Source organism: Panicum hallii, chromosome 1 (genome assembly GCF_002211085.1).
Source record: "Panicum hallii strain FIL2 chromosome 1, PHallii_v3.1, whole genome shotgun sequence".
Lineage (NCBI taxonomy): Eukaryota > Viridiplantae > Streptophyta > Magnoliopsida > Poales > Poaceae > Panicum > Panicum hallii.
In genome coordinates this window covers 4665464-4682066 of record NC_038042.1, presented here as the reverse complement: position 1 = coordinate 4682066, position 16603 = coordinate 4665464, and the positions used below count along the sequence as shown (strand labels likewise).

The 16603-nt window shown below is 45.1% G+C and overlaps 4 protein-coding genes across 5 annotated transcripts; 3 read left to right on the top strand and 1 right to left on the bottom strand.

Moving 5' to 3' along the window:
- Nucleotides 1–138: 138 nt before the first annotated feature.
- On the top strand, nucleotides 139–1112 carry LOC112900748 (basic leucine zipper 8-like). The gene has a single exon (XM_025969559.1). It carries the CDS (start codon nucleotides 440–442, stop codon nucleotides 914–916), a length of 477 nt encoding a protein of 158 aa, XP_025825344.1. The 5' UTR covers nucleotides 139–439; the 3' UTR covers nucleotides 917–1112.
- A 2977-nt stretch (nucleotides 1113–4089) lies between these two features.
- Nucleotides 4090–7592, bottom strand: LOC112877694 (E3 ubiquitin-protein ligase SIRP1-like). 2 transcript variants are annotated; one of them, XR_003225558.1, is made up of 3 exons: nucleotides 6509–7592; nucleotides 5621–5696; nucleotides 4090–4598 (listed from the first exon to the last, which is right to left on the bottom strand). XR_003225558.1 is itself a non-coding variant. In XM_025942083.1 (2 exons), exons 1-2 carry the CDS (start codon nucleotides 7403–7405, stop codon nucleotides 4503–4505), a joined length of 993 nt encoding a protein of 330 aa, XP_025797868.1. In that variant the 5' UTR covers nucleotides 7406–7583; the 3' UTR covers nucleotides 4090–4502. The 2 variants fall into 2 exon arrangements, 1 of the variants encoding a protein (XP_025797868.1); XM_025942083.1 differs by lacking the exon at nucleotides 5621–5696 and having other exon boundaries at nucleotides 6509–7583.
- Nucleotides 7593–8055: 463 nt separating this feature from the next.
- LOC112872740 (amino acid transporter AVT6A-like) lies at nucleotides 8056–11527 on the top strand. The gene is made up of 6 exons (XM_025935806.1): nucleotides 8056–8384; nucleotides 8987–9420; nucleotides 9892–10044; nucleotides 10138–10341; nucleotides 10467–10932; nucleotides 11042–11527. Exons 2-6 carry the CDS (start codon nucleotides 9000–9002, stop codon nucleotides 11172–11174), a joined length of 1377 nt encoding a protein of 458 aa, XP_025791591.1. The 5' UTR covers nucleotides 8056–8384; nucleotides 8987–8999; the 3' UTR covers nucleotides 11175–11527.
- A 1060-nt stretch (nucleotides 11528–12587) lies between these two features.
- On the top strand, nucleotides 12588–14684 carry LOC112885626 (biogenesis of lysosome-related organelles complex 1 subunit 2). The gene is made up of 2 exons (XM_025951208.1): nucleotides 12588–12755; nucleotides 14203–14684. Exons 1-2 carry the CDS (start codon nucleotides 12642–12644, stop codon nucleotides 14473–14475), a joined length of 387 nt encoding a protein of 128 aa, XP_025806993.1. The 5' UTR covers nucleotides 12588–12641; the 3' UTR covers nucleotides 14476–14684.
- The last annotated feature ends 1919 nt before the right edge of the window (nucleotides 14685–16603 follow it).

Here is a 16603-nt window from a genome sequence, read left to right as displayed (position 1 = left end):
TTGGGGTAGTCTCAAATGCACGTTTGACGGTATGACATCATTCCGTCATTCCATACAAAGTTTTACTGTTGGTATATTGCAGATTGTACCTGTAATAAAGCAAACAGTTGTTACTTCCGACAGAATTTCCTCATCAAAAGACATTTTTTTAGAAAGTCTAGCTTTCCTTGTGACAATGACATATTTACAACAAAACCTTAAATGGTTGTATCTAATAAAACGAAGATGATAATCTCAAACAGACACAAAGTTAGAAAGCAAATTTTCTTACAACACAGGTGGGTCCGTGTCTTCTACTTTAGGGGCTGCTTTCTTGCAATTTAAAAGGAACACATCCCTCCTCATCCTTCCCCTCCATTCATTCAAGACGTGGCTCGAGGGTAAAATCGCTGCTTGTTTCCTTCTACACACTGCAAACCTCCAAGCCCCTCCCTTCAGCATGCAACAAAATTGTGTAGCCAATTTAGCATGCCTCCCTGGTTTGGACTTCACTAGCTTTTTCCTACCACAAAATGATCTCCACATCTATGATGTCAATCCACTGGGCATGGTTGGTCCATACAACTACAATGGAAGTACCACCATCAGCTCAATGTCTGCTGGGACTGCGGACAATCAAGATAGGCGCAACAATGATGAGAGGAAGAAGAGAAGGTTAGCATCAAACCGTGAGTCTGCCAGGAGGTCGCGTGTGAGGAAGCAGAGGCGCTTGGACGACCTGTCATCACAGGTCGCGGAGCTCCTGGATACAAACCAGAGGCTTCTTATTGAGCTCAACCACATGATCGCCAGGCATTCTCGAGTAGTTCGTGAGAATGCCAAGCTTAGAGAAGAAGCTGCTGCCTTGCAGAAAAGGCTCAATGAGATGGAAGTGGAAGAAGCTGAAGCTGCACCAGGCACCCCCGAGGTGGCTTAGTTTGAGAAAAAATGTACAATATCGTGGTTAGTAGCCTCATGGAACTGTTATGTAGATAGATACTAATTCAGTGGTCTATTTGTTCTAAGGGAGCATATAAGTACATATAGGAGATTACATGCTTTATTTATATTCTTTCACTGAACCTTTTCTTGAACTAATATGAATCAGCACAATCGAGCTCTAGCAAGGCATGATTTACCTTTGACATAAGGGTTGACAGGAATCTGATAATTTGATTGAGACCATTTCAAGGCAGGTCCTAGCAGCACTGTCCCTGGGCATTATTCGGCTATGTGCTTTACCAACAGGGTGACCTGTTTACCAGATCCCCCCTGGGCCCCTTGCAAGATGCAAGGAGTATCTGATCTTGGGAAATCAGAAGGAAACTGTATCCAAATGGCAAATGTGAGTTGACCACAAAGTTAACAACATGAGCCAAAATTAGAAAGCCCTCTGTGGCCATAACGCCATCCAAGCAAGCATAGTCAAATCCGATTCCGCGGCTACTGTTTTTAACCTGATGAAGCCCCATGCTTCAAGTTAAGCAAGAGCAGAAGTTTCAAAATGCTTCCTGCCAGCCTCAGGATCACTCGCCCTGTACGCCTCGCCCCCAACAGCAAGCTGAATGCAACGCTTCTCAACTCAAAGCAACGAATGATCCATGATCCGTAGCTGTAGCTTCAAAGTGTGCCTCACGGTTACCTCTTCTGCGAAGAAGTCGGCTGCTCAGATGCCGCCGCCGTCCGTCGGCCGCCGGCCGCTGCTGCCGCCGCCGCCCCGCTAATCCGCGGGGCCACCTGTGATTTGGATGGGCCTGGGCTCGTTTGGGGCTTGACGCTTTTTGACCGAGCTTTTGACGCGGTGGTCAGAGGAGTTTTTTTAAAAAAGGGATTAAAAAAATAAAATTCGAAAAAGGGAGCCGGATGCGAAAAATTTAAAAAATGGGTACCTCCGCCCGTTGATCGGGCGGGGGACGGGAGGTTCCAAAATTATTTGCAGGCTCCTTCCGAAGGCCTCTTCGCGAATAAGATAAGTTTGTTATTCGTGAAGAGATTCCTGAGGCATCCTACCCGGCCAGTGGGCACGTGCCCATCTACTTAATTTTTGTTATTTTTTGCTGGAATTTATGTTTTACAAACTATTTAAAATTCAGACTTTTTTCAAATACAAGATTTATTCACCATACTCTTTTGTATACATAAAAAAGTTTAGTTCAATTTTACGAAGAAGATTACGGTATCTAAAACTCGTATGAAGATGGTTAAGCGATAATATTTTGCAACGTAGAATCTAAATATTAAGATAGTACGGTACATCAAGCCATTAAAAATAAAATAGTATGATAACAAACAAGTTTAAATATACAAATACACATAATGGTCTATTAAAATTATAAATACACATCCAGATCTGATATAAACTCAACGCGGCAAATATTACACATGAGTAAACAACGTTCAAATAAAATTATAACTAAATGATGCCTGATGTCGTATGTCGTAGTAGCACTCGACTTACAAGATTTGCACTCGACTGTTTTGAACTCTCGCATAAGAGAGAGACCAACACTTAACGGCTTCCTTCACCTCTTCAATTGAGTGGTACCTCGCACCCTAGACAATTTCGTTTTCCCTGCAATCCGAAGGCGCGCTAGATCCCTCATCTACAACAAGATGACTGAAGTCGCTGCTTACCCATTCTTCAGCCACATCATCGTCATCATCAGACGAATCGGCATTCATTGCTTCATCCAATTCACGTTCTTCGTCTTGCAGCTGTTCAGCAATAAAGGATATGTTCTCCCCCTCGTCAGTCACACATTGAGGTGCTGCGGTGCCACCTGCCTCAATGTTTGCCTCCTCAACTTCTTCATCAATATTTTCATCCCCGGGTAGCTTCAATATTTATCAAAAGGTTCTGGTGCACACTGACAAGGAGTACCAGTGGCCATTGCCAATGACTTGCATTTTGCAGATAGGTTAACCAATCCTCGTTGCTTGCAAGTGGCATCAGCTCCCAGATCAAAGCGTGAGTGGTACAATTTATGACGCACTGAACACTCACAGTGTGTGCTCCTGATTAATCCTTAATCCCCTCATTAAACAGTTGCATAGGGATTCAAATGTTCTCTCGTGCGGTCTGGTAATTCCTCTGAACGCACAGTTGAATTCACTTAAATCTACCCCATTCGGCTCATAAATCACATTTTCTTCTCCGTAATATATACTGAAAATACCCTTCTCGGAAGACATATTTGTCAATCATTTAAAAACTAGTTATACTACATATTAATACACAACAACCCTAAATTTCAACGATTCCCAGATTATATTTTCCAGAATCTAAACTATTCAGAATATAAATTATACTAAAACAATTAAAAATACTAAAAACTATTCAAAACATAACTACCTAAGAAATATTTCCTAGATTATAGTTATTTTCAAGTAATTATACGACTAGAATGAGAATATACCTCTAAATCGACGTGTGAACAGGACTTTGCCGCTTCCTCTTCTCTCTTCCTCTCCTCCCTTTCTTTTTTTCTGGTTTTTGCTGAATAAAATGGAAATTTAGGTGGGGGCTTATATAGGTGGGGGCTTATATAGCCGGGGGACCTCCCGCCAGCCTAACGGGCGGGATGCCCCTCGGCGCACCTCCCGCCCGTTGGATGGACGGGACGCCCCCGCAGGAACCTCTTCGTGAATAAGAAAGGGGAACCTCCCGCCCGTTGGATGGGCGGGAGGTCTCCGGCCCCACGCCTCCCGCCCGATCAACGGGCGGGAGGTACCCATTTCTCGAATTTATCCTATCCGGCTCCCCTTTTTCGAATTTTATTTTTTTATCTTTTTTTAAAAAAGAGAAAGTTGTGGGCCTTGAGATTTGATACGAGGAAAGCACCTGGGCCAGGCGATCCTGGTCCGGGCCTTTTTTTTTCTTTATTCCCAGACTTTGTTTCTCAAGTGCCTGGGGAAAAGGGGTGAAAAGGATGTGCTCACACACCAAACAAAATCTTGAAAACCATGCTAAATCTGGCCGGGCTTACAGAGTTTAGAATTGGAACTAAATATGTATCAAGTTCATTGGATTTATTTTCGGACGGCAACAGGAGCTTGAGATGATGGCATGCTCATTTCTCACTCAGCTCAGAGCCTCAGACAGACGAAACATAATGGGTAAGCTCTCTCTCATTCATGTGGTAATTGAAATGTTTTCACGTCAATTAATGAATCATGAGTTCCAACTGATCTCTTGCACTGCGGATCCTGCTGGACCCTGGCAGCACCGATCCCATTGGAACACAGTATTCCAAACAAAACTTCAGAGGATTTGAAACAATTTGCAAAATTAAGAAGGTGAAAAGGCTAGTGAGTTTGGACTAAAACTGAGCAGATCAAGCTGCAGAGGCTGAACAATTCTTGACATTACCATAAAAACATAGTTAGTGATCAGTGAATGTTGAACGCTGCACAACATCTTCTTAGTGCCGCTGACAGGAACCGGTGACACGTTCCATCTACTTCAGTTGGTCAGTTCAGCATCCAGTTAGTTAGCATCCGGTAGCCAGTCCTCTGCTGCCGCCTCAAGTTGCGCCTTGCTCAGGTCTATTTTCTCCTGAACATTCAGCTGCATCTCCTGCACCCACTCTGGCTCCATTGCCGGCGCTCGCGCCTCCACTCTGTCAATATAAGATTTGTCAGATAACTCAGATAATTGCACCGCAGCGACTATGGAAGCATCAAAGTAGCTTTGCCAAATCTGGAAAACAAAACTGACTTCAGATGATGAAACCCTAGCCATTTCATTTTAAGGTACATGGAGGTGGCAGCACAAGCCTCCTACATAGACTGCTTGAAAAAGCCACTGATGGTTGTTGCTTTTGTTCCAGGGCATATTGCGGATAAAAAGCATAAAAGTTTTAGCAATGCTGCAATGGAGCAGCAAATACTCGACTTCAGTAAGGCTTTAGCTGAGAAAAATCAACGCTTGACAGATTTTCTCACTAAAACAACACGATGCATCATTTTGAATGCACACATATTTACTTCTTTAGCCTTTTTCTCAAAATTGCAAGAGGTAATCCAAAAGAAGCTAAATATGGATCAAAAAGGAACAATTGGACATGCACAAATTAGCTAATGCATAATACTTATATTTTGCTGACAAAGTGCCAATGCAGAATTCTGATGCAAAACAGGCAAATGGGATCGGCTAACATGATGTTTTCACAATTTCACAAGTCCAATAAAATAACACCAAGACAGTACAAGCATGCAGGTGGCAGCCACGCCATAAGTGGGCCTCGGTTGTCTACTTATCTTTGCTTCATGGGTTATATCCCAATGCAACCAAAGGACAAAGAAACTATTGATCACAGTCCTCATGGCACATGATCTAATTATTTAAATTTATTTCATTGGGAAAGCAGATAACAATATGAAGGGAACTGAAAAGCTCATATTCTAATAAAAGGGGGCACTGGGGTCCTCAAAAAAGCTGATGAAGCTGAATACACAAATCGAAAGTGACTGTTTGGTGATGTGCTAATGTTCAACCTAGATGCCAAGTAATTTACATTAGTTAAGTATGATCTAAAGCAGATGGAGCTTGAAACAACAGTAATGATCATTTCTGTAGCAGATATATTTTTGAAATATGAAGGAAAAATTTAAACCATGTTTCTGTAGCAGATGTAATTACCATGATTTGCCAACTACATCAGCATACAGTTTGGCACCGGTTTCGCTATCAGAGTAAGCAAAGTTTATATCCCCTCCTGATAAAAAGACACTGTAGAAAAGTTTGCCTGCAAGTATCTATTAACCAACACAGGTCTCCTATCAACCTTTTCATTGGCTTGACAGCAATTGTGATTTACTGGTTTACTTCTCATGCATTTCTATGTAAGAATTCTGAATCATTTATTTTCTGCAAAGTTCATTTTTATGCTTAGGCCTTGTTTAGATGCACTCAAAATTCCAACTTTTTACACTCTCTCTCCATCACATCAATTTTGGGACACATGCATGGAGCAGTAAATGTATGTAAAAAAATAACTAATTGCACAGTTTAATTGTACATCACGAGACGAATCTTTTGAACCTAGTTAGTCCATGATTAGATAAAATTTGTCAAATACAAACGAAAGCGCTACAGTGGCACTGTTGCAAATATTTTGCAATCTAAACGGGCCCTTATCCAGTTTGTATATTTGGTGGCCTTACATGCACAGCACTGGTACTTAATAGTACTACAAAATAACAAATAGTCTGAGTAGATTTAGACTTGGGGTTCAGAACACATTATTCATATTGTTTCTTCCTGAACTACAAGCATTCATTTGATGCGAGCAAATCACCAGAGCATAATAAGAACTGTTTGGAAGTAGAATCTATCATAATCACGAAACAAAGTATTAAACAACTACACTAATTTATACAGCATCATTGCCGATTGCCAGATGGATAAATTCCAAACCAACAAAAATTGCCCATTGCCAAATGGATAAAGTCCAACCCAAACCAAGTATACCATAAGTTCAAACCAAGATCTTCAACAGTCAACACAACGAGCCCACTCATATCATACCTGCACTGGTGCCCCTTGTTGGACCATGGATGCAGTACGGGTACTGCTCTGTCGCCGATCATACTCAGCATTACCAGTGGGGAGCTCAAACCGGCACACGGGGCAAGTGTTCCTGATGGCGAGCCACGGCCTGATGCACTCTGCATGGAAGTAGTGCTTGCAGGGGAGCCTTAGGACACTCAGCCCCGCCGCAATGCAATCCTTGCACACGGCACAACCGTGCGAGGCCTCCTCTTCGCTGAGCACAACCTCCTGTAAACCCTCCACCGCTGCGCGGGACGCCGGCAGCCGCCGCGCGGCTTCCCCAACGTGCCCCGAGATCATCTCGAGAAGGTTCAAGTCGGCGTCGTCGGTGTCCGCGGCGCCCATCACCATCCAGCCGGGCCGCACGACCCGTGGCGCCACGAGGTCGACCCCGCCCAGCACGAGCCCTTCCCCCTCGCCCATATCGTCGTCGCTGGTGACCGCCTCATCGGTGTCCACCAGCGTCTGGAAGCCTCCAACGACCAGCCGCGGATCGAGGCTGAATCCGCTCAGCATAAGCCCGATCCCATCGTCGTCGTCGTCGGCAGCCTCCTCGATGACAGCCTCCCGCTCGTCGGAATCGAAGGAGCGGCCTAGGGTTTCGAGAATGGGATCCTCGTCGGAGAGCTGGGACGTGTGGTCCTCGCCCATGAGGACGTCGGCCCCTTCGGCGTCTCCGTCGCGGAAGGCGAAACCTGAGATGCAGAACTCCTCGCCGTCGCCGTCGGCGACGACGGGGCCGCCGATTAGTCCCTCGCACTCATCTCCGTCGCCGCCGTAGTCGTCGAATGGGTCGTAGTTGCCGTCGTCCTCGAAGTCGAAGCCGAACCCGAAGCCGATGCCGAAGGGGTCGTCGCCGGCGAACTCCGCCATTGGGAAGGGGAGGCAGCGGTGGCGCCGTGGCGGATGGGGCCCTTTTCTTTTAACCTTTTTTTAGCCGGATCTATGGGCCCGGACGGCCCCATCCGGTTTGGTTTCTTTATGGGACCACGGAAATTCGGATTGGGCCTGGCCTGGGTCAGTGCCTCAGTGGGTCGACACGAGGCCCGGCAAGTTTCCGCCTCCAAATGCTTCGACTCTTTCAGAGTTTCAGTACTACATACTACGTTCTCCGTTACGAGAGCGTATTCTTGCGTGACTAACAGCCTAACAGGTTAGACGAGTTTGAAGTGTCATGCAGTAAAAAAATCAATAAAAACATGAAGGTGAATCTCCCATGGATCCACAGAATCCACCTTTCCTGCCCTGTTCTCTCGCTGGTCAGTTAACCACCTCGCCGCAAAATCCACTCTCCCCAACAACAGTCTCCACCGACATTTGCCAAGTGGCAGGCAGATCCATCATCACTCTCACCCACACCACACGTCGCCGTCATCGCTATCTAGGCCAGCGGCCGGTCGCCCGCCGCCGCCGCACGCCTCGCCATTTCCCGCCGTCTTCCCTTGGATAAGGCCAGCCATTTCCGTCCAAGAAAGGCAACGCGGCACGCAACCGGCCAGGAGCGATCCAATCCGGCAAGTAAAAGGAAAGAAAAGAAAAAGGCAAGTAAAGACCGGCCGCGGCGGCGGCATTGATCCTCACCTGCGGAAGGGAAGGAAGGAAGCCAAGACAGGGACGCAAGCTTAGCTGGAAAGTTGGGCCTTTTCCTCGGAAAGGGACGGGGCCGCGGCGAACCGGGGCGGCAAGAACGCCAGTGGCCAGTTCTTGGCAGGCGGAGAGATATTATTAGACTGTTCCACCAACCCGCGCCGACGTTCGCCTATAAGAAGACCGGAGGTGGGGGAGGAGGGAAGCTCCTTCTCTTTACAAGCACAAGTTCTCTACTTCTCTTCGGTTCTGTGTGCTCCGCTAGGTATGTTCTTTCCTTCATCTCCGGTGTTCATCTCTTTGACGCTTGATGCGAATCCGTGCTGGGGTTGGAGATTGTTGCTTGGCCTTTGGGTTATCTGAGAGGCGGTCCAAACATTATTCCCCAACAAGAGTTCTTGAACTTATATGGATTCAGGGGGAGTACCAAGAATTCCATTTTTAGACGACTGAGTGTTTGTCGGCGGTTGTTTCTGAAATTTCGTTAAGTGGTGGAGCGTGCGTTCTGTTGGAGAGATTGGATTTTGGCGTGCCTTATGTGAATTATCATGTTCATGGAGCTCAAAGCTCGTTGCTTTATGTAAAATTTCCATCCTTTCCTCTTTATTGAATCAGGCTTTGTGTCTTCTGCACATGAGTCGCATGCTTATTTCTGAGATCAATTTTAGCACTCCATAATGGTGTGAAAACCACTGATGTCTCCCGAGTAGTTGTTACTACTACTAGCTCCCCAATCGCTAGATAAATCAATAAGACTTCTGATTTCCATATTTAGAAGTAGGCAAGGAATGATTGAAGACAGCTATAATGGATATTGCAATTGGAGGCCAAAATTCTTTTGTCCTAATTGAAGTTTCTCACATACAGGTGAGTCAAACAAATGGGGCTTGGGAATGGATCATCGAGCGATGTGCCATTCGCGTCACACAAGGCGATGCAAGATGAGACCACTCCGCTTCTCCCGATCAAAGCTGAGGAGGACGCAGTTCACGAGTTCAACGGAGCTTCTTTCTCTGGTGCAGTGTTCAATCTGTCAACGACCATAGTAGGGGCTGGGATCATGGCTCTGCCAGCGAGTATCAAGATGCTAGGCCTCATCCCTGGTATTCTGATGATTGTCCTTGTGGCATTGCTCACTGAGGCATCCATTGACATGCTGGTCAGGTGCAGCCACCAGGGCAAGATAACATCCTATGGGTGGTTGATGGGTGACACTTTTGGGCAGTGGGGGAGGATTGCACTGCAGGTGTCTGTGGTGATAAACAACATTGGCGTGTTGATTGTATACATGATTATAATCGGTAAGCATCTGAAAATATCAAAAACTGATGCCTAGTAGTAGTATATGTTTAGTTGCTCTCTTTTTTAGTTGCTACTCAAACATTGGTAATCTAGAATTAGCTGAAAGTTCATGATCTCCTCAGCTACGCACGTTTAGCTTTCTCACAAGGAGACCCGTATTTGTTGATAAAACTTAATATGATAACTATGTGTATTAGGTTGAGTGTTTTCATATGAAAAGACAAGTGTTTACCCTGAATGTTCAGTTTAGATCTTCTGATGTTGACGTGGTTTCCTTTCCTCATACCATTTTAAGTTGATGTAAAGTTTCAACTGTAACATTCAGAAAAATGTACTAGATCTAGATTGCACCTGTGCTCATCAAGTGCAGGAAATGGTCTCTTTTTCTCTAGGAATCTCTTATGTCTTTGAGTGGATGATGTGTCTTACATCAAACTATTATTGATACTTTTACATCATCCTTGCTGTAGGGGATGTCCTATCAGGAACATCAACAACTGGCGTTCATCACAGTGGCATCTTTGAGGGGTGGTTTGGACCTCATGTATGGAATTCTCGCCCCGTTGTTCTCCTTGCCACAACTCTTCTTGTGTTTGCTCCATTGGTGAGCTTCAAGCGTTTGGGTAAGTATGTTCTCCATTAAAAAAGGTTCAATATGCTATTTTTTTTCCTTTATGCAGGGTACCACTTAAGTAAACGATAATCTTTGGTCACAGATTCATTGAGATACACATCTGCGCTATCAGTTGCTCTTGCTGTGGTTTTTGTTGTCATCACTGCTGGAGTTGCAATTGTCAGACTCGTCGAAGGAACTGTGGAGATCCCCAAACTATTTCCTGAGATAGATGGAATTAGTTCCGTCTGGAAATTGTTCACAGCTGTCCCTGTTCTTGTTACTGCCTACATCTGCCACTACAATGGTGGGTCTCCTAGTGCTCACTTGGTTTGCTCTTTCTGTTCATTTCTGTGATACCAAACATGTGTTTTTCATGCTTGTACAGTTCATTTCTGTAATACCAAACATGTGTTTTTTATGCTTGTACAGTTCACAGCATTGACAATGAGCTGGAGGACAAAACTCAAATTAAACCAATTGTGCAAACTTCACTGGGACTCTGCTCAAGTGTTTACATTGCAACAAGTTTCTTCGCATATCTCCTCTTTGGTGAGGCTACCCTGGCTGACGTGCTCGCCAATTTTGACTCCGATCTTCGCATTCCATTTAGCTCTGTGTTCAACGATATAGTGAGAGTGAGCTATGTGGTCCATATCATGCTCGTCTTTCCTATAGTCTTCTTTGCCCTTAGGCTCAACTTGGATGGGTTGCTCTTTCCCACCGCGAGGCACATTTCTTGTGACAACAGAAGGTTCACCATCATCACAGTCTCACTCCTTGCTGTGATTTATGTTGCTGCCATTTTCATACCAAGCATCTGGGATGCGTTCCAATTCACTGGCGCCACAGCTGCTGTGCTTATTGGTTTCATCTTTCCTGCCATGATTATACTCAGGTAGTTATAATACCCTTACAGTGATATATAAATGTGTATTCATGGTTTGTATGCCTATTTGACTTTTGCAATTTTGCACCTAATAGTCATTTTGTTTTTGTTTCTAAAGGGACCCTTATGGTGTTTCAACCAATCGCGACAAAATTTTGGCTGTAACCATGATTGTGCTTGCTGTGGTCTCAAACTCTGTAGCCCTGTACAGCGACACGCTTAATATCTTCTACAGGAAACAGGAGGCCTAGAATCCATACCCCAACGGAAAGAGAAGTTCTATGTACAGTTAAGAGTGATTGTTGAGCTCAAGTTACTACTACGCAGCAGAGCGAGGTGATTTCATGGCGGTCAATAATTTTTGTTTTGGTTGCTTTGAAATGATCCGGTTTGCCGCATTTGTCTATTTTGCTGAACATATGCCATCTCTCATCGTCTAGATGAGATGAGCCACTTGTGATATGATCAGCCGTGCTCTGTGTCGATGCCCCTGAAAGGAACATTTTTGTTTCCTGTGGTTGTTGTTTATTCAGTCATCTTGTAATGGATGGCCTGAAAAAACCTGCTCATATAAAATAATGCAATTACAACTTCATTTTGTGTCTGGCTACTGAGTTGAAATAAAATTTGTGGGTGAAGTTGAAGGGCGAGTAAGCTTTGGTTCTGTTTGGCGACTGATTGTGGATTTATGCAAAATTCATTTCGTACTGCAAATCTTCATATCAATTACGAGGCCATCTTTACCAGAAAACTCATTGAAACCTTACTCGTTACGAAATAATTTCAAGAAAAATAAAAGTAAAAGAATGAATTTTTCTGAACCAATGCTACGATAAAAGCTCAGCAGACCAGGAAAGCATTGAGCTCACAAGTCAAAGCTCATCTTGTGGGTTGTGGCCACCTTTCCGCTGCAATTTTTCTCTTTTGGCTGAATCCTGAAACACCCGAAAAAGTCTTGCACGTAGCCAGTTAGTCTTTCAGCTTCAGATGATGAAGCGAACTGAAATTAGTAGTCCCAATTTAAAACTGAAAGCCGAAGCCAAATTGAAGTCCTTAACTTGTTAACTAAATAAACGTGCAACCTTGCACTCGAGTAGCTCTCACGCAAGAACGTCCAGAGTCCTGGCATTGAAAATTGAGGGTTTTGCATGCCCATTCAGATTTCAGAGCGACCATGAACCAGAAAACCACTGTGTCTGTCTAGACTCTAGCGTGGAAGGAGGCTAGGTCCACTGTGGGAACATGCCAGGGTTGTGTTGATGTGTTGGCACTTGGCACTAGTCAACAGATGGTGGGTCCAGTTTGCAAAAAAAAAAGATGGTGGGTCCATCCTGTCATGGAGAACTCTTCTGGACACTCAGGTCTGTGTAAGGGTTTAGAAGCAGCCACGAATCCACGATCAGTGAAATGGAATAGATTTCTGAAGTCCTAATACGCTATTCGTACCTCAGATTAGTGAAATGATCGCTTCTAGCGAAACGGGGAAGAGTCCTTATCAAAAGAAGAAAAGAAAAGAAAAGAAAAGAAAAAACGGGGAAGAGGCCGGAGGACCCGGAGAGCCCACCCCCGCCACCAGCTGCGAATTGGCCTTTACGGGCCCAACACTGTGGGCTGGGGCTGGTCCATGCCAGAGCCCAATAATCATCAGACCAAAAGCTACGCCTGGCTCCGATCCAAGACGGGGCACGGAGCGGCGCAGAGGAAAGCTACCGCCGGCGATGGCGAGTTCGAACCCGGCGGTGGCGGAGGCGGCGGGCCAGCGGGACGAGCTTTCCGAGTCGCTGGCCGAGCTCTTCTCCAACGTATCCGTCATGGTCCGCGGCGAGCTCCAGGTTTCCCTTCCCCCTCGACCCGGATCGAACCCCTGGTGGTCGCGCAGCTTCAGCGCGCCGTCCTCCGTTCACTGGGTCTAGATAGGCTGATAGCGGCCTCTTTTCAGTTTTCAATCTGTGAGAGGAGCGATTCGAAGTTGCGCGTGGCTAATTGATAGCAGCTAGTGCTGATTTGGTAAGGCGCGCAGTAAATCACACACTAACCCTAGTGTAGAATCTCACTCCCCCCACCTTCATGGTGCCAATGACTTCGGAATTCGCAGTTAAATTTTTGCGGGTATTGTCTACCTAGATGCTTGCTGAATTCAACATGTCAGGTGTTTCCATTTGCTGTGCTCCCATTGGTGCTAACCCTTGGGTTGAACCTAAGCCTCCAAACTTCTCGGTCACCTGTTGCAAATGGAAGTATTTAAAATTTATGTGTTAAAGAGGCTATTGCTATTTGCAGGGCTGGTATGTCTAAATGAATTCCCAATGAGTGAAGTTCTTTGGACTGGTAGATGTAGCAGCTAGTTTTGACCCCTGATTGCTGAGTAGTTTCTAGTATTGCTTCATATTTACAGTTAACAAGCATGGCTCAATTTTCTTACCCTCCATTTTGCTGGACACTGACCAGAAAAATGATACCAGCTGGGTGGTGAGTACGAGTTTGAATTTGAGGTTTGGGAACCTAGGATATGTGGTCCGCACTCAGCTTTTGTAGGCTGAAGTTGCAACAGATCCCTACCTTGACCTAGCTCAACTTTAGTACTTTGCACAGTAGGAGGCTAATCGTATCCCTTGGCTTGGCAAGGAATGGCTATTAAGTGTGTAAGCGGTTGAGTGCCGAAACATAAACTAGATTGTCACTGTTCACAAAACATTGATTTTATCTTCCTTGACATACTGAATCTGTAGTCCAAAGCAACAGAAGTGGATGTACAGTGTTATTAGAATCGAGATCACTAACTTGTTGTCATGGCATGTTCTGTTATTTGCAAGACTACTGCTCTATATATGATACGTGTTTTTGCTGCTACCAAGCACTGATATTATTTTTGGTTTTGTTAGACTCGTGACTGTGAAATGCTTTGAGATATAGAGTAATATTAGTTTCAGTTTTATCAAAATATGTTAATACCACAAGTTGAGTAACAACTAACGCATGCTTGGCGGCTTGCAATCTCTGACCGATTAGGCTAATAATAACTTGAAAAGAATGAATATATTAGCTAAAATTACGATAACCATTTACCCCTAATCTGGCCTTTGAAATGAAAGGCGGATTATTTTCCTTTGTCGTATGGAAGTTGAACCCTCAGAAATGTTCCTTGGTAGGACTCTATGGTTATTGGTTGACATGTGTTGGTTATGTTGTATGCTGGCATTTGCGTTTACAAGCATCTTCCTGTCTCAATTTATTTATAGAACAGTACTTAATTTCTGGCATGGTTCTCATTGTTTTCAGGGGACTAACAATCAGCTGGCTCTGCTTGAGAAGATGAATGACCGCGTAGCACAGGAATACAGCAACTATGGTGATGTTGCTGCTGGTCTGCGAGTCTTTGTGGAGCAGCTGAACGAGAAAAACCGAGGCTTTGAGGAGTACGTTTCGCAGATTGATGCGATTGATCAACAGGTGACTGAGTTCGAGGCGGTGGTGTCCATGCTCGACAAGCATGTTGCCCTCTTGGAAAAGAAAGTAAAATCCGCCTACCACATTTCTCCTTCTACCCAATGATTCCTAATCCAGAACTCTGGTTCTTTTGCCGACACTTGAGCTTATCCAAGAGATGTATATTATATTCTGGATGAGGAAATAACGCTGTAGATGCTAAGTTTCCAGCATTGCAATGATGCTGTCAGATCCCAAGTTGTGCACTTTCGGGCATTTGTTGCCATTGCCACAATACAGTGGCAAGTAGCCAGCAGCTGGATTTTTGTCAGGAACTTGATGCATGGGATCTACATCTACCAGACTTACGGGGCCTGATCATTATTGCCTACTGTTCCACAAGAAACCTGCCCCTGTTGTGTAGTGATTCCTGAAGGACCGGGCGAGCTGCAGTTCGCAGCGTACATGCATGCTACCAAAGATTCCTGTAGATTTTTCAATCCGTGGAATCGGCTGCACGGGGCCGGTCAATGACTTGTGGAGGCCCTGGAATTGAATCCCGTGGCTCTGAAATTCTTGAGCTGGATGATTTCACATGCAGCTTGGCATCTCATGCTTCTTTTATCATTGCAGATTGTGCTGGAACTTGGACCGGCTACCAATTGCAAGTTTTGTCCTTGTCCTCAACTCATACGGAGTACTCTTCATCAGCACAATTCTTGAGATACCATGCAGCATCAACACATCATCGCTGCTGATCAAGCCGTTGCGAAACGAACTTGGTTTCGTCGTTCGAAACCGCATGAATTCGAGTGAAATTCGGTCTCCTCTCGCCAGTGGCGGAGCTAGGGGGCAAATCAAGCGGGGGCCAATTCCAAGTAAACGATCAGTAATCAACCATTATATGTAAGTGTGTGCTCGGCCTACCACAGAGTCTTTTGGAAATTACTCCAAGGCAGGGGGCCGAAGCCCACTATGGCTCTAACGTAGCTCCGCCAGTGCCTCTCGCCTTGATCGGATCAAGGCCCTTACCGAGACGTCTCGGTGCCCTCCAGCACAGGCAAGTTTGACCTCCATTGGCACCGGGGAACCCGTCGGATTGACCTCGTGTTCCCTGCCCCAAATGTCACCGGATGCAGATGCAGGAGCTTATTTAAAGAGTAAAATACATTAACGGTTCCTAAACTTGTCGTGTTGTGTCATCTTCATCACCGAACTCGCAAAATGCATCTTCAGATTTTCAAAGTTATCTCGGTACGTCATCCATATCCCCAAACTCTCAACATGCATATTGAAATCCCTAAATTTATCACAGGGTGTCAGATCCCTAAACTCTTGAAACATATATGTTTAGTTTTCAAACTTGTAATGATGAAAGTGATAAGTTTGCTAAGTTTGCAGATATGATAACGTAGTTTGAGAGTCCAAGGATGTAAATGACATCCTACGACAAGTTTAGGTTAGGCGAAGATGTATTTTAAGAGTTTAGGGATTCGGGTGATACATCAGGATAATTTCGAGCGTCTAAAAATGCATTTTGAGAATTCAGATGATACGTCGGAACAAATTTATGGACCGCCCATATATTTTTATTCAAACAAGCAGGTTCCTTGAGGCACACAGCGAGCGAGACCCTTCTCCCAAAAGCGACACTTGCCCGCTCGACAAGTTAAATTATTAGCGAGGTGACAGCGATCGGTTTAGGCCTAGTAATGTAACGTGACAGCGCCGTCGGCACATGACACGCTGGATCCCGGATCCAGCGGCCCCTGACGCTGGGCGGTGGGACCGGGCACAAGCGCGGCCCGGTTGTCAGGGGGTGAGCAGCGGTTGTCCAGAACAATGGCGTGTCATGGGGCATTGCCTAAGCTTGGGTTAGGCTTGCAGCTTAATAGCTTATCCAGCGCATCGCCATCTAAGCTCAAGGCTTGGTTGGTCGCTGCAGCTGAGCATTGGCCCCTGGACTTTTGGGATATTGCGTGATGGTGTCGGCCTTTTTTTCTGATGTGTATGGTCGCAGAAATGGCTGTCGTAAAATACTAAAATGTGAACATCATTTGTCCCCTTTTTTCCTGATGCCGAGAAATGATTGTACCTGTTAATGGTGGTATTACTAGTTTAGGTTTTATAGCGACCTTTTCTTTTGTGCTGGGGTTACTGAGCTTTGCTAGCCTAGCATCACTGTATTGTTTTGGTTGGCATCTTTGGTTTCTGATGCTGTTTATTCGGGTATAGTTTCGGTAATGCCGAAGAT